The sequence below is a fragment of the Prinia subflava genome, chromosome 2 (genome assembly GCF_021018805.1).
Source record: "Prinia subflava isolate CZ2003 ecotype Zambia chromosome 2, Cam_Psub_1.2, whole genome shotgun sequence".
Lineage (NCBI taxonomy): Eukaryota > Metazoa > Chordata > Aves > Passeriformes > Cisticolidae > Prinia > Prinia subflava.
Window position 1 is genome coordinate 25,792,010 of NC_086248.1, and position 23,159 is coordinate 25,815,168.

General features: G+C 36.8%; 1 protein-coding gene across 1 annotated transcript in view; it reads right to left on the reverse strand.

Moving 5' to 3' along the window:
* KHDRBS2 (KH RNA binding domain containing, signal transduction associated 2) overlaps positions 1–23,159 on the reverse strand; it is a 319,671-nt gene that overhangs the window by 205,651 nt on the left and 90,861 nt on the right. The window contains exon 3 of the mRNA XM_063389417.1: positions 2,381–2,497. Coding sequence (XP_063245487.1) covers positions 2,381–2,497 — 117 coding nt within the window. The remainder of the gene's footprint in view (positions 1–2,380; positions 2,498–23,159) is intronic.

The following is a 23,159-nucleotide window of genomic DNA, read 5'->3' on the forward strand; positions in this document are numbered from 1 at the left end:
CACTCCTGCAAAACAAAGATCTATCAGCCAATAAACATAAACTGATTTCTTTTATGGTTCAAAAAAACCCACAAAAAGCCTCCAGACTTTGGTAATTTGTATTTAAATCAGTGAAAATACTGCACAAATGATACTAGTGCACTTGTTCTTTGACAAGAAAACTGTTTTAACCAGAGCAAGTTGTATTTTCCTTAGGAATGTAGCAATTCACACCATTATTTATGCTCACAGCCAAACATATTTTCTTTACAGTTTACCAGGATCTCAACGTAAAATAGTCTCTCTGAAGTGCTAATTGTAACTATTACCCATCCCATGATCATTCTCACATTCTTTTGCTAGGAACTGGTAAGAGTGATGTACATGGATCAGAAAATTCCTATCTCTCCCTGTAATTGCACAGGGATTTTGTTTTCTTTTGAGTCAGTAATGTCTTAATTGGATTAAGATAAATTGCTTATGAGCCTTTCTCTACAGAAATTGCTTTCATGACTGCTATATTTAATGCCAGTTTACCCTAGAACTTCATTTTTTTACACCAGTCTTATGAGTTTCCATGAAGCTCATACTAAATTTCAGATTATTCTTAAGGACTAAAAACCTTTTGAAGAGGAAAATAAAATACCCTTAATTTTGCTGACATACTCATAAATGAATGTAGTACCTGTCATGTTGTCACTGTTCATTATGATCAGACGAAAATCAAATTATATGCTCAGAAGAGTGACCTATCTCAAAATCAGAACCTCTAGTCTGTCTACGTGTCTACGTGTCTGTTAATGTGTTTAAACATTTTTACACTCCCCTATCTCGGCAATTTATGCTCTCAGCAATAATAATCTGAGTGGGTGGCTGAGAATGGAGTGAGTGGGCATCAGATATAGTACTGATGCAAATTACTGCTACTTAGCAGCACATACATTCTCTCATCCAGGGAAGTATTTATGATTACAGAAGCTAGACATAAGTAATTAAAATATTTTACCTCCAATACTTGGAAATAAAATCAATAGTGTATTTAACATTTATTATCTTATAATCATAACTGAAATGTCACTAAATGTCTGACTAAAATGTCATAAGGAAAACTCCGAAAAATTAAATACAACCAGTGTGACTAATTTGTCTGGTTTGTGGGTTTATTTTTTTGAAAATTGCAATTGCAGACCTCATAATGTCTATGTGATTGCTGATACACATTACCAAGACCAACTAATGCCAACCAAAAATCCTGATTGGTCTTTTCTTTATTTCATCACATTATTGCTTTTAATATTATTTCAGCATATAATTTCAGCCATTGAGATTAATGACAGAGGCAACAGAAAGAAGAATAATGCACAACATTACTAGAGGCTACACACAGTTAAAGCACAGTGAAATTAGCAGTCATTATTTCTGTGTTGACCACAATACTGCTGCTCTACAGACTTTAAAAGAAGACATCACAATGCAAATAGTACTTGTTCCTTGGCTCAAATATACATGAAGGCTTCCCTAATGTCCTAGTTCTAGCTGGGATAGGATTAATTTTCTTCCTACTAAATGGTACCATGTTGGTTTGGGATTTAGTGTGAGAATAATATTGATAACACAGTAATGTTTAGGTTGCTGTTAAGTATTGCTTACCCCAAGCCAAGGACCTTTGAGTGTCTTGTGCTCTGCCAGTGAGGAGCTGCACAAGAAGCCAGGAGGGAGCAGAGCCAGGACAGCTGACCCAAACTGGCCAAAGGGATATTCCATACCACAGAACATCATGTTCAGTACATAAACTGGGCAGGGAACTGTTGAGGAGGAGTAACACTTACCTGCAAGTAATTAAGGGCATTAACCAGGCTGTGATTCCAAATACCTTTTTTTTCTTTATCTATAGTGCATTTTTACACTTCTTACATTTTTTTTCTTGATCTATAGTGCATTTTAAGCAAAATGTCCACTTTGTTATCTTTTCCTAGAACTATATCCTGAATAAATATTCAACATTAAAAAAAACCCCATTGCTAAAGAAACAGAAAACAAAAGACAAAACTCATTTATGTACATGAGTATTAAAGCAGAAATATATATAAATTGTACTTTCAAAGGGGAAAGAGACTTCTCTCAAAACAAATTAACTTTAAATTGGTTTCACTTCTAGGTGAATTATTTAAATAACAGTGGTACTATAGTGACTGTGAAAGTCTAAGGAAGGTTGGCATAGCAATAAAAAAATATATTTAAGCACATGATATAACAGGAAAAAAACAAACTAGCCTTGGAGTTAAGAGTCTATTAAAGGCCTTTTAATTGAGTCATTAATAAATAGACAGGGAATCTAAGTGTAACACCTAAAACAACATACGTTTCAACACTAATTGCAACCAGAATCCAGACACAGTACCTTAGCTTTATCCCTCATGGATCCTTTTCCCAGGATGGACATTTTTGCACCTGTTTCTTCTTGTAACCTCTTCAAAGAGTTTCCTCTTGGTCCAAGCAATTTCCCAACAAAATTGAACTAGAATGAAAATAAGAGAACTCTTTCACATCCACAAGTACTTTTCCAAAAACATAATAAATAAACATGATGATTAAACAAGAAAATTTTACTTTCCTTTGAAAGAAATACTCCTACTTAGCTTTGAGCCCAATTGACAGAGAAAAAAGACTGGAGAACAAAGATATTTACTCCTCTAGTGTGAAAGAGAGTCAAAGCACTCATGGTTTATTTGAGCCCCGGGAGGCTTTTCTCTAGGCCAGTGGCTGCTAGGTTTAGTGAATTGCTAAACAAGATATTCGCTCATGAGACAGTACTGCTGAAACTCAGAGAATGCCCAGGCTCTTTCCCAAGTTAGCCAGTTCTACTGGCAAGCAATATATCCTGCAAAGTTGGACCTTTAGACAGTCTTAAGATTTGATGCTTTGTTTATTGATTTGAAAATAAGTGGTGTTTTGTGTATCGGCTTCAAACACCTGTTTTGCCAGCACCAGAATAAATGACAATCAGTAGATATTGGTAGATATTCAAGGGCATTTTCTAAAATGAACACAGCTTTGTCTGCCACACTGCTAGTATTCCTAAACACTGCAAACTTCATGTTACACATACAACAGTTTTTCTCTGTATGAAAAGACATCTACATGAAAATCAGAAGACAGAACAATAAATATTATGTGGACACAAAGCAGCAAAAAGTGGGGAGTCTATTAAGTAGTTTGTTTATTCTGCAATCAATAGTCTCTTTGATTTATTATTTTTATTATTTCCAGCATCTTTAAAAAATGCTCTGGAGGTCTTCAGAAGCTGACTGGACATCATCAGCACTTGCTTAAGATGTTTCGAAATTATGTTCAACTCTGAACAGACAGTATTCTAGTCTGGCTTTTTCAATAAGGAGTGAGCTCCACCAAAGCAAAAAAAAATTATTGTATCAGCACTTCCTTGGTCTTATCTCAGAGAAAAAGAACATGACAATAAGAAATATCTATCAAGAAAATGTTGCTGTCAAAAATACACACATAAGTCTATAAAGATGTTATAATATACTTTGTTTTGCACTACCTTCTATTTTTAAAATGAAAAAAAGGAGAAATATTATTGTCTTCACTTTAACCAGCAAGAATATAACAACACAAATGCATCAGCCATGTTAGTAATACCCAAACTCTGAATCATGCCAGATGCTCCAAATCCCAAGTTGGCTTTTAGTCCAGTGTCTTAATTAAAAATATTTTTTAACTTCCTTCAAATACTGGTTAAACTATCTAAGGAAATTCCTGCAATCACAGGAAAAGTAAACATGTTCCATAAAATCTACTGCCACCTAAACCAAAATAATTGATTTTTGCAAGATAATGTGTCTGTGGGGGAAGTAGGAAGCGAATTTGCAGGAAAATTTAGCATGATTTGAAGCTCCAAAACCAGATTTTTCAAACTTGTATGTTTTTACTTTTTTCCAACTCTACCTGTTGATTTAATAAAAGTTATCAACCCTTCAAAATAGGGTAGGATTTTGAGCCAGTGTCCCAATCAACGTATCAACAATTTTACATCTTCAAACTCTACCTTTGCTCTACCTTTTCCAGGGAAAACTTGGCTTAGAAGTTGTTGTTGGCTTCAAATTGATTATTCAATTTTGTATGAAAATAAACAAAACAATGAGGAAGAAATGGCAAGAACCAAACTTTCATTCTAGATGGCAGACTTAATCTATTGATAGAAATAAGATTTCAGAAATCACCCATTTACATACGCATGTATATAATGGTTGATTAGGCACGGCTGAGCAAACAGCAGAGCACTTGTTTCTCTGCAGGGACCCCCTCACGTGCAGAAGGGAAGGTGTCACAAGTTACACCACCAAATCTTTTGTGACACTTAGACATCAGCAATCAGGCAAGAACCCTGTCCTGCTGCATCCTTTCAGTGTTTGTTAATATTAAGAAAAGCTACCCCTCGAAAGGTGAAAGAACTGTAACGTTATTTCAGGGGAAACTACGAGAAGGCAAATGAAAGCTTGACTATATTTGTTCTCTGAATGGAATGAAACTATTAAAATACACTCTGAAGATTTATGTTGACCATTTATATTTAAGCACTTCATAAACTGTACAATCATTACCTTGACATATTGTTGCAAAGAAGCAGTACGGCCAGTGTAGACCATGCTACGCACTAAGTGGATTTTAATCACTTCACAGGAAATAAGCGGCTGGGGATTTTAATTCTATTGATTATGTAGCAGACAGACACATTTCATCCACTATCTACCAAACACATACCAGGAAGGAAGCAGTTACTTACAATTAAAAAACTGAATTGCTCTTAGTTTGGTTTTGTCTAAAGTTGCAGGAAAGCCACAGCACTGTATCTGGCATCCTACTGTTGTGCTCAGTCTTCCCAGCATGTCGGGGGCCACTGGATATCCTCAGTACAATCTATAATCCTAAAACTCCCCAAGGTCTGAAAGTACTGGTAGAGCAATTTTGACTCGACTACTTTATGTTCACATATAGGTGAAAGAAGCACGTAAGAAAGAGGATGTTTCAGTGAACAGCACAAAATGTAGGAAATCTGAAACACAACTTCATTTCTCTTGTCTTTTTTAAAACGAAGATATATGCTGGGCAGAACTGATTTTAATGCTGGAAGGTTTAGGCTCCAGTTACAGCCATACACATGCACACACAACCTGAGCACAGAGCAGTGAAGGAAGATGAGGAAACTCAGGCAGCTGGACTGCAAATAACAGTGAGCCTTGCCCCCACACACACATTCCTGGTACAGCAGCTGGAACTGTAGATCTTATTCTGCAATCTCAGATCCAATCCAATTCTGCCATGTGTAAAAATTTTCTCCAAGTAATAGTAGCTCTAAGTCTCTGAAATAATATCTGGTCATATCAGGAGAGGATAGCTGAGAAATGCTGACATATACAAGAGAGAGTATGAACAGAAAGCTTTCACTGCTGGGGACCAAACAAACTTCCACTTGAAAGATATTGCTGTGTTACTAGATGTTTTTATAGGTGGCTTAACTTTTCAATCATGTTTATGAACATAAGCTAGGGTTTCTACCTGCTTGCAGAAACCCTTCCTGGTTTATGGCAGAGATTTTATACATTATTTTCTTAGATTTTTTTGTAATTTGTCTGGGGAGATGATGCATGTCTTCAGGGGAAAATGAAAGCGAGGGAAACTTTACTTATAATCAAATGCACATGATGCTTCATGTATCAACAGCTGTGCAATAAACCTTCTCCTCTGCAAAATAAAACCTGACAGAGAATACAGCTCAATAGATCTTTCCTTTATCTACAGCCAGTATCTCCAACATCTTCCCCAGCCAATATATACACACAGTTTCAGCAGATTTATCTGCATCCTGATTACTTTCACACTTCACCCCACACAAGCAGACAGTAAGATGCTCAAAGCCAAATCTCTGCCTCCTCAATTTTCATCAAAGTTTTTGTTCAAACTACCTCAGGATAACATACCACAGGTATAACAAATCTAAGGTATAGTTTACAGCATCAGCATCCAAGCCTCAAACCGAGTACAATGACTGGTAGAAAATCCATGATTACACTTAGAAGAATATTTGTTTCCTTGTTTGATGCAGCCCGAATACATTTCTACTAGAACTGTAACACTTATTACTTTATAAAATCTAATTTAATAGGATTTTACAACCAGAATCAAGGAATATACTTACCATTCAAAAAACACATTTGTGTCAGTGACTGTTTCTGTTTTATACACAGATCAGTGCTCATAGCAGTAGCAAAAGCCAGATAAATAACGAATGGGATAAGACAAATGTTTCCAGCTGTAAGATAATGCAGAACAAAGCCCTGAACTGGGAGAAGAAATTAATTTATTCTAGAAGCAGCAAAACAGCCCTGGCTTGACAACATGAAACAGGTTTATTATTTCTCAGTGTTTTGTTCACTGCTGCTATCAGTTCCTTTCTGGAGAGACAAAGTGTCATTCCATTTTCACAGCAACTTATCCTCACAAAATTCTGTCCTTATTCATGGAGAGCAGAATGGGGGTAAGGGGTGGGGAAGAATCTTTTGAAATTCAGTCCTGGTCTACAGAAAAGGGGAGAAGACAGAGAGTCATGCCTGAATAAAACCTTACTGATGGAGACCCTGCCTATAATTAAGGTCCTATTCTAGGACTTCCGATAGCTCATTTCATTTAGAACAGCATTTATTTCAAAAGTATCTTATGTTTTGATATGCACAAAGGACTTCATGCTAAGGCAGTACTGGACTATTATGAAGGCATTTTTTTTTTCTTCTCAACATTTTGTAAGCATTGTATTACAGTGACTGTAATAACTTGCTTTAACTTTCGGTCAGCCCTGAATTGGTCAGGCATTTGGACTAAGCATTGTAGGTTTTATCCTACTGGAACTATTCTATTCTATTCTATTCTATTCTATTCTATTCTATTCTATTCTATTCTATTCTATTCTATTCTATTCTATTCTATTCTATTCTATTCTATTCTATTCTATTCTATTCTATTCTATTCTATTCTATTCTATTCTATTCTATTCTATTCTATTCTATTCTATTCCTCAGAAGATTCTGCAGAGTTTGTCTCTCTCTATATGTGCAGCTGCTTACCCCATTCAATATCTAGTACTTCTTGGCTTCAGCAAAATTAATTTATGTCCTAGATAAGCATGCAACATTATTTCTGTACTACAGCAATGTGATGTGATGCTTGCTGTCTCAGAAGAGATTCTAAGACACCTGTTCGGCAGGACGGAACTTTGCAAGGCTCTACTTTAGCAGGGCATGTCAGGAGACAGCAAACAGCAGAAGCAGAAAATGAATGCACCCTGGACATCTACTCCAAAGAACGTGTGCTACCACTTTCTTATAGTCTTGTATGACAGAAATGTCTCTGCAGCAGCCCCAGAACCGAAGGAGAAAGCTGCCCTTTCCAACAGAGCTCACTGGGTCTCATCTCTGTGTTAGGCTTTGAACAATAACCCAATGCCAGGCTGTGCACAGAAAAATGAAATGCTCAAAGGCAAAATACAGCTTATTGAAAACTCTAAGCCAAATTAATTTCATGTTTAAATCAGTGGAATTGCTTCAAGAATAAATTAAATCTGATTAACAAAGTTAGAATTATTAAAGTTACTGTGACTAGAAGATTTACCTAATAAATAAATGGGGTTTTATTGTACCTTTTTTTATCTTGAGAAGTGCTGGGAACTCACATTTATGGTGTGCTTGAAGAATATGCTATTTACTAGCTCACTGCAAGCATCTAGATCTAGAGTGAAAATATATTTTTGGCATAACTCCATGAAACAGACGGTCAGCAACTCCAGACAAAAATCTTCTCGATATAAGTCTACACTGAGATATGAAAAATATCCTCTCACTTTTACAAGTTTTCGGTCAGAATTCTGGTAACAAGTTGTGGCATTCAAATACAGCAATTTAAATGAGCCTTAAAATGAAAGTAAATTTTCTGATAAAAAGAAAAAAATTGTGTCTGATATACTCTTATTCAGTTAAATTTTCTTAAGCTAGGAAAATGTGAATGGCTCTTTCTCTAATACATGCATTAGTGATGTCATTTATTAAAATCTGCTAATCTGTAGAACATCCAAGCATTTTATTTTATGTAGTTCTGTTTTTAAATCTAAGGCGAGATAATTGAGGAAGAGCCAAGGAACAAATTAAAGTTGTGGATCTATATTAAATCCTCAATTAAAAAGTTGTTAATTGTAAAGGTTTTATTATTTAGTTGCAGAGGTATCCAGAGAGACTCATTGTATCAGGCACTGCATAGCCATGCAGGAAGACATGATCTTGACCCTGAAGAGCTGTCAAGTATGTTTAAAAAACCCCAAACAGACCTTACTGAATGTATGTAGTAACTACTGCTTATTTGGATTGTGAAGAAGTGACTGCTGAAACTACTGCTATTAAATCATCAGGCTCAGATATCAAAGAGGGTATTACTGCTCAAAGGCAGTGCAGCAGCACCAGCTTCTGCAGACAGAAAGACACCAGAGCCTGCTTTTGCAACTCCAAATGAGAAAGAGGATCCCAATTTTCAAGGCAAGGCTGGATAGGGTTCTCAGCAACCTGCTCTAGTGGAATATGCCCCTGCCCACAGCCAGGATGATTTGAACTGCATAGTGCAGAGCATGCTAAGCTAAACATGACTTTCCCCTGTACTGGATTTGTATTTTATTGAGTGAAGGGCAAGAGGATTCTTTAGGACACAAAGCCACCTGGCATTTAACATTTATTCTAGCCAAGCTTGAAGTAGTCAACTACTATTATTTACAGGAAAATAAAACATAAAGTAATAAGGAATTATTGGAATTGTATGTCTAAGACTGGCTCACTTGCTTGCAAGACATTATCTAAAATGGTATTTATACAAATGCCAACACTTCAGGCTGCAGAAGTGCACCACTGAGCTTTTTCCAAAGTGCACAAGTAAGTTTATACTGAGCATACTCACAGGTATGGAAATAGGTACCGAGACTACAACACTTAAAAGCACAATCAACATTTGGCTAATTGAGCTTATTACTCCCACAGATACACAATTTACCGGTCACAGTAATAAACACCATCTGCTCTTTGCTAACTGGCAGCAACCTCACAACTTTTTCTAACTTGAAGAGTTTGTAATGTTAAATGAGTATCTAAAGAAGTAGGAAAACAGTGGGACTTCATGCACATCATCTTACTCTTACTGAACTGACTATGATTTTATATTATGTGAAAGATTTCTCTTTGCCAGATGATGTATTTGCCAACATAAGCTCTAAGTCAACAAGAACCAGGATAAGTTAGGGTTGAATACCCAACCATAAAAATAATGCATCTTTCCCATGTATGTTAGTGGACTACTCAAATATAGCATAAAACACAAATTTCTGAACAGTCAAGGAAATTATAACAAGAGTTAATTTGGACCCAGTGTGTTAATGGACTGATTTAACATACATGCATACAGTATCTAATTTTGTAGAAAACATTGTATTAAATCACAAATGGCTTATGTTAATCTAATTAAAAACTCTGTTAGTCAACTTGATTTTGCCTTTTGCTGCTGGAAGTAATTATACTTACAGCAGCATTTAAGTATCAATTTACATATACTGAACACTATGCAAACGATTTTATTGTCAAGTCACATCCATAGTCAAAGCAAAGCATTACTTTAAAGCGATTGACACATGCAAACTCACATAGCTCTGTGGAAATTAAACGAGCCTGTGAAAGCACTCCAAAATATTTTATGAAACTCAGGTTCTTTCACTTCCTCTGCTGCATTTTCTATACTGCCTTTTTTTTTTGTCGTTCTTTGTTACTAAGGGCAAATTCAAGAAATTAATTTTTTTTTCCATCTCATTATCTTCTACTTCCACTATACTTGGAGAAGAAAATCAAGTATATTTCAAGATTTTTTAATAAATTGTTGGCTGACCTGAGACAGTAATGCAAAAAAATATTTAAAGAGGAGCAAAGCATTCCAAAACAACATTGGCAAGGAGGAAACAGTTAAGACTCAGTTAATTCAAAGACTCAAACTGCTGCTGAATTCTGTTCCCAAACAGCTCAGATAAGACATCAGACAGATGTCTAATTTTATTGCAACCATAATTCAGGTGAAAATAATACAAATTTCAGAGAACAGATATTGTGCTCTACTTGTCCGTTCAGTGAGATGTGACAGAACAGAATACAAACTGGGACAATGCAGGATAAATACCATTAAGTAAATTGCTACTGTTCATGAGCTGATTCTCAAAAGCCACCTCCCGTGGCAATCTGTTCAAAGAGCAGACTGCACACTAACTGAATAGACTCTTTTTCTTCTTTTTTTTTTCTCCTCACAGTGATGAGCTTACAGAAAGAAAATAGCCAGAATTAACTCCATTATCTGGCAGAGAGCTTTCCCTTAGTTTATGTGGGTAACATACTGGGCTCAGAAAGAGCACGTCCATTCTCCAAACTGGAAATGCCCCAACTTGCATTTTAACATGCAGACCAGAGGACCTACAGAGCCTCCTCCTCCACAGTACACAGGACTAATTGCAATAGTAGTAACCAATGCAGCTGACACCTGATTGTACATTTCATTTAACTCTGCTGATTGCAACCCCAGATTTAAAACATATAGACAGTAATCACTCTGTAGTTTGCTAGCAATGTAACAGATTTTCTAACTGTAAAGAATCAATCACTGTGCTAAATAGGTATACAACAAATGTGACTTTTCCCTCCCATTATCAGCATTTGGTTGTTGGAGTGCATCCAGAGGAGGCCATGAAGCTGATCAGGGGCTGGAGCACCTCTCCTATGAAGACAGACTGAGAGAGCTGGGGTTGCTCAGCCTAGAGAAGAGAGGGCCCTGGGGAGACCTTAGAGCAGCCTTCCAGTTCCTGAAGGGACCCTACAAGAGAGAGGGAGAGGGGCTATTTACGTGGGCATAGAGTGACAGGACAAGGCAGAATGGCCTTAAACTGAAAGAGGGTAGATTAAGATCAGATATAAGAAAGAAAGTCTTCACTGTGGCAGTGGTGAGGCAGTGGAACAGGTTGCCCAGAGAAGCTGTGGATGCCCTAGCCCTGGCAGTGTTTGAGGCCACGCTGGATGGGGCTCTGAGCAACCTGATCAACTGAAAAGTGTCCCTGTCTGGCAGGCGGGTTGGAACTCTAAGGTCTTTTCCAACCCAAACTATTCTATGATTCCATGACTCCATGATTTGTAAATGTTCATAATTTCCAAGCTGACAGCTCATAGCACTCAGTAATCGCAACTCAGAAAATCAACTCATTCTCTTTAAAAAAAATAGAAATTACTGAGTTTTATAGCATTTGAGCATCAAAAGAATCCAAAAGCCTGAGAACTCATTTGTAATACTCTGCTGATGTCATTCTCTTGCAAGCAACATAACTGTGCTTCAAACTTCATTAACATAACACAGAAAAAAGTACTTTCAGGACAACACCTTGAAAGACCAAGACATACAGTATGTGACAAATGAGATGGCAAGCATGAGCTGGAGGGCCTGAGTGGCTTTGAATAATGCAGGCTGTAATACATAACAGTCTTGCCACTGACATACAAAAACTCCTGGGTGAACAAAACTGTGGTTTGGATGCCTCTACCTGATAAAATATTAAATGATCTGCTATTTTTTTCACTTGTACCTTTTTACTTACTCTTTGATCCTGGGCTAAGATCTGACTCACACTTAAAAGAATATTATAGAAGCAATATTGAATTCTCCTTTAACACAAGAATTAGAAATGCCTCAGGTATATTTAATAATGATCTGGTTTTAACTTAATATTTATTCCATCATAATTACCTTGCTTTAGCACATCTACAGCCTTCAAGAAGGATGAATGTGTTTGCAAAATACATATTAAAGAGAGCCACCAATATGAAGGCAGTGAGTATTTTTGATTCACCTTGTCAAGATAGTATGTTCCAAGCTCCAGCTTGTCAAGGGAACTGGGAGTGCTCTCCTGGAAGGGTTCAAGTGACACAGTTAGCCACACCCAAAGAATAGACTTGGTATCTAGGAAGATGATTCAGGCTTTGAAACTCACTTTCACAGTTGTGTGACTGGTCTACATGATGAATTTCAGGCACATCAGTCCCGTTTCCACATCCTTCTCTACCTGGAGCTGCTGTTCATCTCCAGTTTAACTGCCTCATTCATTCAGTAACTGTGTGAACTTTGGGATCTCACACACATTCACATTTACAAAAGTCATAAATTCCAGTTCTGGTGCTCAGTGTCTAGGTCCTGCAATGAACAGAAGAACAACTACTAATCCTCTTGGGGAGCCTGCATCCTCCAGTACCCTTTCATGTTCCTCAAGAAATCACGGCATTCAAGTGTTACAACTGAGAAAATGTTTTGATTTGCAACCCTCAGCATTTATACTCCCTGTCTGCCTGCAAATGCAACAGCCACTAAAATGAACTAAAACAATGACAGCAATATGTGACAAAACCATGTGAAACAATAAGGAAAATTAACTTCCAGCAGACACTGAGCGGAAATGTAAGTGCAAGTTTACGTGGAATATTATATTCTGTGTAAATCTCAAAAGTGCTTTAAAGCTTTTTATTTGATAAAGACCATATATGTCTCTAACATTTAGGTTATAGCAAAGTAGAGGAAGCAAACTGATACATTCTTAAAGGTAAAAACTAAGGATTTGTTCCATGTGTAATTTACTGGCAATGTTTTCCCACAAATTTATTTACAAAACAATTCTATTCCCCTTAAAACTGAATCCACCTATAAATAACATTGTACCAAAATAAGAACAAACCACTGCACTTCAACCTGCAGCAACAATGAAATCAAAGGACAACCACTCACTCATGTAGTCTTCTCCATTTAAAACACAATACAATGATGCTGACAACCAAGCAAATGCATCCTCACACTGATAGCAATATCCTCAAAATCACAAAGTGGTATATATACTTACATCACTAGATTAATACGAGAAACTGCTTTATAAGAAGATTATTTATTTCAATATCAGTGCATTACATCAAATTTCATGTAAAGCAATTAAATTCATAGAGATTTGCCTCAGATGACAACTTTCATCTTTGCCACATCTTTACTTATGGCATGTGGCATTCTACATTTTTCTAATTACAACAGAAAATGTATGTTTCCGAGTGCATTGTAAAAGTGTAATTTCCAGACTAAGGTTTGTCAAATGCTTGTAGATGCAGAGTATGGGTATTGTATGTTTGGTTATTCTTAGGCCTGTACATCACCCACCTACAATAATGAAAGCAGCTGTCTCGATCTTTAGCAAAGATTTGCTAAAGATTGAGACAGCCTTTTGCTCCCTTAATCTTTAGCAAATACAAAAGAAATTAACTCCATGCTTGCTAAAAAGTATGGATGCCCAAATCCTAGAGGGGCTTTCAGCTGCTGAATTCCTGTGTCACAGCAGTCAAGTCTGGTGAGCCTAGAACTTCATTATTCTCTTGGAAATATCACAGAATATTTATAACCGTGACATGGACAGAGACCTGTTCTGGTGGCTCTGAGGAGAATGTGCATCCTGCAGACCCTGTAAGTCTGTGCAGACTCCAGAGGCACACTAGCAGCGGCAATTTGGAGTCCTTACATTAAAAAAAGAAACAGCCCAGGGATGCAGGACAGAATTTCCAGAGACAAAATGTAGGTCATTTGAGAGCTGAAAGCTGCGACCCGCACGGCAGCAGCCTTTGCCACATTCTCATTATGGTATGTGCAGACTCAGAGAGAAGGGCATGATCTCAGACCAAGTTACAACCATGGGCTGGAACAGCAGTGTCAGGAGGAAGAACTGGGAAACACTTGGAACTGAGGCCACACCCAGGGTGGGAAGGGTCTGTACAAATGGAAAAGACTTCCTTTGAAGTACAAGGGATCCAGCTGTGGATATGCCTAAAAATCAGAGATGGCATATGCAGGGTATGGAATAATATTGAACTCAATTTTTAAATATAAGAAAAAGATCTTTTTAAAATCCAACATTGTATTCAAATAAGGAAAACAAAAATGACCATAAACTACCAGCCTTAAAAAAACCAAGGTCAAATTTACACAAAGCAAGTAAGAAAAAACTTTGAGGAACAACTTGAAAAAGTATAAAAAAATAAAAAAACTATTCAGAAATTTGGAAGCCAGACAGAAAGCTGGTAAAGTTAACAGATGTTCAGGCTATAAAAGGAGGATTCAAGAAAGATGAGGTCAGAACACAAAAATAAAATAGTTTCTTCTCCATCTGGGTTCATAATGGAGGAAACTGTGACAGGTGGCTGGAAGGAAGACAGTGCAATAAAAATTTTCCAAGAATTTCCAATTAAATTACTACAAATCAGAACAGACAATGTATCTAATGAACAGTAAAATAAATACGTTAGGTAAAAAGCTGAGAGATGGCTATTTTAAAGGGAAATAATTTCTCAGGCATCTATGAGTGTTCTCTAAAGAACAAACTAACCTGGACAAAAAAGTAAACTGATAACCAGTGTGGGAAATCAAGGCACTGAAAACTCTCAAAATTTTGTGTATGCAGGAGCAAATACAGTAAAGAATACAGGGTTCGACCTGAGGCCTTGGAAAAGGCTTCCAAATGTAGAGACCATAAGCAAGAATGTGGGTTTGTAGTTTAGACAGACATATTAAGCTAGGTAGTGGAAAGTTTTAGAGTTTAAAGTTAAGACACAGAAGTAGTTATAAAGGTAATAAGAAGTTTTAAGGTGTAGTCCTGTAGGGTTGTGTGTCACTACATGATTGGATAAAAAGGTCCACAGTGTTGCAGGACGTGTGAAACAGTTTAATTAGCCATTGGTGTGAAACTTAGTATGTGTGGCAGTAGATTATTGGCTAATAAACCTTTAAAATCCCTTGTAACCTATGGTCTTATGACCACTGATCACAAACTCCTGGCATATGCAGTGAAGATGTTCTCACCCTTTGTGAGACTGAAGCAATAAATAATACTTTAAACATCTCTCAGTGGTGCTGTCTCTCAAAATCCCGACAAAGCAGATACCTGATTTCTCAAAAGACCAGGCTGACATGGTATTAGAAGGAAGAGCCTCTTTTGGAAACAGAAAATGTGTTTAAACACTGGCAAATATTTGTAGTAAATGATCAGTTTTCACACTGGAAGGAAGGTATTAGTTGAGTCGTTAAGAGATCCAGTAGGAGACTGAAGCCAGAGAAAGCAATGAAGAGTGACAAAACAGACTTTACTGATGATGCTAAGCTAAGTCAAGGTTCTGAAGGCTGGACTGGCTATAAAAAACTGCATCTTATGACACTTGGTGATAAAATTGCAGCTGAAATTCCATGTTAATAAATGTAAAATAACTTAAAACACATTCCACCTTTATAAACAAAAAGATGTGCTGATTCTAAGTCCTTGGAAATTGTATCAGGAAAAACAGGAGCTTGGGGAAACAGGACACCCTTGCAAGCAGCAGTCTCAGAGCCAGCGTAAGAAATCATTCTGCACAACAGTCCTCCTAATTTGCGTTTTAAGAAAGATTGACCAGAAGATTCACCAGAAGACACTATCCTGAGCTCAGGGCCTTGTTGCAAGTTGGGGTAATATTCTGGAGATGTATCTCTGCATATTTGACTCTATTCCATTTGGGTTACAGTCACAGTTTCCAGTGTTGGTCACTGCTGCAAAAGCTAAACCACAGCAATAGTCATGCAGGAAATGGATTAAAATGTCATTTGAAATATTTAGCACGAGTTTGAAACAGTCAGAGATAGTGAAGCAAGTATTATCATCTTTTTATAGGTCACATGCTAAGTTCATCCGGTGTACTGGCACCAAAATGTTACTATGCAAAAAGTGTTAGAAAAAACAAAACAAAACACACCAGAGTTTTGTTCATACTGTATTATACTGCAAAATTAATTATATTTTTATGCTAAATTTTATTTTGAGATATAATATCATACTCTCAAACTTTAGGCATACATACAGAATTATTTTATTTTAAACATAATTGAAATTTATTAAAAATATATTTTTGAAGTACACTTTGATTCAAATATTAAGCTCTAAAGATGCAGTTTTGACAGTGCTATGGAGTCATGTCTAGAAATTCTGTTCAGATGCATGGAGAGCAATTTATAACAGTGATGGCAATTAAATAAATTATATTCTTCACTTAAATAAATTATCATCTCTGAAAAATTAACTACAATCCATCTATGGTGACATGTTTTCCTCTGCTATTCAGGAAGAAATGTCAATGTGCATTTTTTATTTCATACCAACAGACTATGACAAATAAATTAATTCCCTTATTTTCTTCACACTGGAACTTATAAAAATAGGCTGAAGGCCTAATCGTACTCTTTTATTTCTCCAAGAATTTTCATATTTTTAGGACTAAGAAATGGATGCAATGTAATTAATACGGATGTTACAGAATTATTGTTCAACGCTCTGGTTCTCATACAACTCACGCTTGGTCTGCTTCATATGGAAAAAAACAAGGAGAGTGAAGAATGGGGTTCTCTCCGTTTTTTCCTATTGATTTACTAAAAGCACAGTGATTAATGATCTGATGTATACTTTATAAGAATTAATCTCAAAAAGGTTATTATCCATCTCTTGCAATCTTGATTTTAAAAGATAGCACTTTATAGCCTTGCAGTGTAGATTCAGACTCAGTAGCTGAACTGAAAGTCGTGTAATTGTGAAATAGCCTTTTCAAGTATTAACATTAATTAAAATTCCTTTTTAAATTTATTACTAAAAAGCATCAAATTTATTTACAATATGACAGAATTCACCAGGACAGACTGAATAAGTGAACAAGTATTTGCTACTAGATGTAGAGATCAAGGTTTATCTGTAAAATATATGTTTTTAAAGTATTTATTCTACCTTTATAGAGTTTTGAGGCACTTATAGGCCATAGGCATGAGGTAGCCAGCAAACTCCTGAATAATTATTTTTAAGAAGTTGGTATAAAGCTATGAAGAACTATCTACTATTAACCATAAAGCAAACAAATTGTTTTAGATAAAATTAGAAGATACAGAGAAGATAAGAAATTAGTCAAAAAGAAGGTGAGTCAGAGATGTTTACAGCATAGGATTTGTGGAAAGTCTTTAGAAAACATGGCAAAATATTCTTTTACTATCACAATTTCTGCTAATTTGCACAATCTGAGTCTACTGCATACTTTGGCAAAAAATGTATGTCATTACATAAAATTAATGAAACATTCAGTATACTGTCACTCCTAATTTTCATATAAATGGTTTCAAAGTGCTTTTGTAAACTACTAAATGACAACTTGCACAGCTAATCAATATTTTTTGTCTTATACTAGAAGAGATTTTCTAAATACCATTTAGTATACAGTGGACCCCTATGTATAGAAGTACTCATATCTTAAATTAACTCCATCAAAGATTCCTTACTGTAAGCTCTCATTTTTTTATAAGCAGAGCACAGTCCCCATTGACCTGAAAACTAGAAGTAATCAATGTGCCAATGTCTCCAAGCAAAATTTAGTACAGCATCTCTGAAAACAAATCAAGCTCTAAGCAGAAACAGTAATTTGTAAGGAACTATAAATACCTTCCCATTCTATACAAAATGGTTCCTTGTAACTGAGATTTCTCTGTACTACTGGAAAACACAAGCCAGAAACAAAAAGATTGATTAAAAATATATTGGGCATGTTTTCCCCTTTGAAGTATTCTTTCTTTGCTCTTTGTCTTACTTAGCCTGTATCACTAGCAGTTCTAACACATTTACTTAATTACTATGAATCCTTACTTGTTTAAAGTGACTGTACACATCTAAGGAGATCAGTTTTCTTTCAGGTGACTAGGTATTTTTCAATCCCATTATCCTGTTAAAAAAAAAAGCCCACTACCTATTTAAAGTATTACGCTAGAATACTATTTAGGACAAAGGTCAGAAATAAAGACTCTGCTCTTGCCTTGCCAAGCAATTGATTTCTGTTTAAATCCATTTATTCTATTTTGGCACAATCAAAATTAGTTCATATAAATATAAAAAAGGAAATTATAAACTGCCAGGACTTTGTGAGATATATTATACTGGGGAGCAGTGTCCCAAAGGAAATAGTGTATGAACCTTAAACTGGGTGTTTTAGTCAGCATAAAACTTTAGCTGACTAAAATAGACATTATAGATATGCAGCAGAGGACTGTTCCCCATGTTTCAAATACTCATGTTGATGCGTTAGACCTCATTTAATTTAAAATAACTGCAATGCAATGACCATGCTGCCATTTGGATTACGTGTCTGCACAGATTTCAAGGACCCATTTCCATTTCTCCACTCTGGCACAAGTGGGCAGAGGAATTGCTCTCAGTCCCATGGTCAAGCAGCTCTTGCCTCTGCCTGGACTTTGGAAATTATTAAACTGCCAAGCAGAGAGGGTGGCACAGGCAGCATATGTGCATGAACTCAGTGTCAGGAGACAAAGCCAGTGCTACAGCTGGACACTGGCAATGCCAGCATCGCTACAATGTTCAAGCAAGGCCCTGGGCCAGTCAGTGAGCCCTCTCCAACAACCTCCAAGCAGTCCTTGGGAATTAACTGGGACAGGAGTGCTTTCCAAGATGCATTGTTAATGAAGTCATCTTTTTACAGAGACAGGAGAGACAGTGCTAAGGGCATGGACAGACCGCACCAGCAGGCTGCAGAGCCAGCAGGAACCGGCACTGCTGCACTTGCCACATCTGCTTTGGTTACAGCTCAAATCCAAGAGCAAAATATTTATCGCCTCTGCTGTCCTAAAGCTTCATCTTGATTAGATTAATGTTGTAAGACCCCTAAAATCCTGTGACATGTTAGCATTAAAACAGAATTTCCTATAAACAAAGTCATACAGTGTTTTGGGTATTACACATGAATATTAATCAGTTAAAACTCTGTAAGGCTGAGACAAGACTATTGATTACTATTATAATGCTAAAAGAGGGCATGAATTTCTTAGCCTAAAGTACTTTTTGAAAACTCTAAGAAAAATAACTTTCCAGACAAATGTAATTAAAGCATTTTGGTTGAAGAATAAAATATGACCTTCCCCTTTCTACCCAGCTAAACCAACCACCATGGTGATGGTAGCAGCAGATTGAAAAAGTAATTTGCAGTGCATCACCAAACCTAAGGAGTATTGCACCCCCCATTTTACAAATACTTTTTAATGAAGTACACCATCTTATTAAAACCAAGGACTATGTGAAATGAAAAAATATGCAACTCAGTACAAGACACAGAGGCAAAGACAAAGAATTCTATGGATCAAATGAATGCTAATTAACGTATTTAGGGGAAAAAATGAAGCAATATTTTACAATATCTGAATGACTTACTAGAAATATTTAGATGATTTTGGAAAACTGTGTAGGAGTATATTCTGTCTTCCTGTATGCGCTGGGTATAGTTACTCTCAAGATATCAGTAAAGAAACTTAGAAGCCATGGGGTGGAAAATTACGTTTCTTGTCATGGACTATACCCAGGACAAGAGTTAAGGAAGAAGAGAACGTTAAGAGATGGACTGTCCCATGCCAATATTGAGTCTCTCACTAGAGATTTTGTGTTCTCCAAATCACTTAGGCAAGGAAAAGAGCTTTACTTTGGTCTGGACTTCCAAAGGAACACAGAGACATTTTGGCTTCATCAGATTACCTGTGGAAAGTGCTATAAACCCACCCTAGGAAATCATGGCAAGACACAGATGGCACTGGGAAGTACCACAGCACTGAAAGCAGCTGCAGAGCAAACCGCCAACAGGCTGCAGGCGGAAGGCTGAGGCCAGCACCCATGAAGGTGTTGTATCTAGAGCAGCCTGGCACTGATACCAGCCATCACTGCACACAGTGCTACTCAAAAATACACCTGAGACAGCCATTCTGGGGACACCTCACAGCTCAGGATCGTGTGTTGCATCACATCTGCTCTGTATTTAAAAAGGCAAAGAAAATCCAGCATAAACAACGCTAGATGCACCATGGAAGAAGATGCTAGTTAAAAGACTAAGGCTTTGTTTACAGTGTTATTAAAAATGTATTTAAAACAAATTATAAAGTGAAGTAGTTAAACTGCATTTAGTTCTTGTTTGGACACATTTACTCAGAATTGATGTGGTCCTAATTTGAATTAACTTCTGAACCAAATAAATGTAGAACTAATTGGGACAACAAAATTCATTGCACTTAATTGTCCTAACAATCCCTGAGCAAACATACTCCTTTAATGCCAAGTGTTGAAATCTAAATCTTATGTATTTTTTTTAACACAGAGATACTGAACACTTTATAAACCCTTACTGACACTGAAATCGAGGCTGTGTACTGAGCAGGGAGGATTATTCTGCAGCACTGAGTGACAAATTAACTGTTATTTCAAAGACAAAATATCACCTTTCCACCAGAGCTAAATGGGGAATTTTTCAGCCAGATGGTAGAGATTTCATGGAGCTACGCTGTGCAACAGAAAATATTTGGGAAAAAATTAATTACAGCACTCACTGCCCTATTAACTGTAGGGTTTGCCAGATTCCTTAACACTTTTTCATATTCACCATATTAACCTCTCCCAAATTCAAAAGTATCAAATATTTTGTTTAAGTAAATTCTTCTTCAGTGAAACAACATAATTATTGAGATGAAGACACTTTAACATAAGGCAAGCATGCTGTGAGGCTATCCAGCAACGTTAATGGAACTTTTAGGAAGAACAATTTATTTGCAGTAAATGAGGAAGCAGAGAAGTACTGCTATGATACCTTAAGCTTAAAAAAGACACCATCTTTCTTCCAAACAGCTCATATCCTATAAAAGCCTTTTTACCTGTACTGCACTCCTTAAAGAGCATGATTTTCATGACCAAGCAAATTATTATAAATGTTTGCTTTCTTTTCTAAAAGGGGTCTCATGACACTTAGAGAACAAATGTTAAACTGGAAGTAGAATCTCTCCCCATGGAAACAGGAACAAAACCTGTCAATATGCCATAATGAATGCTACCATGAAAAATGCTTTTAAAAAGCAAATTATCTATCTATCTTTTTCTTGTTGTTGATTAACCACATTTTACACCACTTTGGGAAATTTAGGTTTTGTTCCAGTTCTAATAACTTTCTAAAAATTTATTCAAAGTAATTTTAAAAGGGAACTATTCAAAATAAGTAATTTCTGCTTCATAAGAAATTCCTTAGTTTTTTCGTCTGAGTAAAGCAAAAAAAATAGTGAAACTCAATTATTAAATTACAAAGTTGTTTATAATCTATTATTCAGGTATTTTAAGAAGGTTCATTATTTGAAAAAATATTTGAAATTTTATTTTCTTTTGTTTAGGTTTACAGTTTTTATTATTTGACATTATTTATATGTTAAATTTAAATTACGTCTGAGATATTTCCTTAATGTACCTTCTTTTCCAAGAAACAGGTGTTTCCATCGGTACTTGTTAGAAGCTGTCACAACTTAAATACTACAACAAACATATTTCAAATACGTTTTTGTTCCATGTTCTCAGACAACAACAATGTATTGCTATGAATGATCTAATATATTTTAAATGTAATTACAAAACTAATTAGAAAGATTTTTCAATATTTTTAGAAAGTAATCTAAGTAGTCTCCAAAACAGGAGAAATACCTTTTTAGCACTTATGGAGTGCACCATGATGCCAAACTGGGATGTGCAGTTGACTCTCCTGAGGAACAAAAGGTTTGCAGAGGGGTCTAGATAGATTGAAGCACTGGGATATGATTAATGGCATGAACTTTAGCAAGCCAAAGTGTCAGCCTCTGCACTTGGAATGAAGTACTGCTGGTCACAGGTGTAAACTGGGAGAGGAGTGGCTGGAGAGAAGCTTTGCAGTAAGAGATCTGTGGGTGCTGGTCAGCAGCAGGCTCAGCACAAGTCAGCAGTGCGAGCCTGGGCAGGAGGGCAAACCCATCCCGGGTGTATCAAACACAGCCAGTCAGGAAAGGGGACCATGCTGCTGTATTCTGCATTGGTGCAGTGTCTCCTTGAGAACTGTGTGCTGTTCTGGGCCTCAGCTGATCAACGATGTGAAGGTCCTCAGATGTGTCAGAGGAGGGCAACAAAGCTGGTGACAGGGATGTCTTAAAGGAGCAACTGAGGACTCTGGGATTGTCAAGCTTGGAGGAAAGGAGGCTGAAGAGTGACCTCACTGCCCTGTACAGCTTCCATACAAGATAGAGAGGGAGGTGCTGAGCTGTTCTCTCTGATATCCAGTAACAGGACCCAAATGACTCAAATGACTCAGGGAATGACTCAAAGCTGTGCCACAGAAGGTTTAGACTAGACATCAGGCAGCATTTCTTTACCAAGAGGGGGGTCAGGCAGTGGAACAGTGCAGGTGAGTGATGCCCCAAAGCATCAGATCCTTCTTCTGAAAACTGTCCAGAACAGCTGGACATGCTGCTCAGTAAAGCTAATTCCTTGAACCTTTCCTTCTTTGCATGAAGGAATAGTCTCAATATTTTGAGCATTCCTGACAAGCATGTTTAACCAGATACCAGACAACAAAAAAGCAAGTAATTAGTGAAGGAACTATTTTATTGTAATGCCAGTGATTATCATAGAATCAGTCAGATTGGAAGTGACCTCCACAATCATTGAGTCCAACCTTTGACCAAACATTATCATGCCAAATTGACCATTTCAGCTCTAAGAGCCACGTCCAATCATTTCTTGAAGACTTCCAAGGATACTGACTCCATCACTTCCCTGGACAGACAGCTCCAATGCCTAAGAACCCTTTCCATGAAAAAATTCTTCCTGATGTCTAACCTGAACCTCCCCTGGTACAGCTTGAGGACATTTCCTTTTGTCCCATCATTGGTTTCTTGGGGAAGAGGCTGACCCTCGCCTGCGAGGGGCCCAGAGCCAGACACAGTACCTAAAGTGCAGCCTCACCAGTGTCAAGTACAGAGGGAAAATTATTTTAATACAGCAATACAAGATAAAGTGCCATCATATAAATGTACATACAACAGACATTCAGTTGTTCATGGCTATTAAAATGAATTCATGTTCAAGATCTTTCATAAGAGATCTTGAAATCAAGAGGACTCCTGTAATAGGAGAG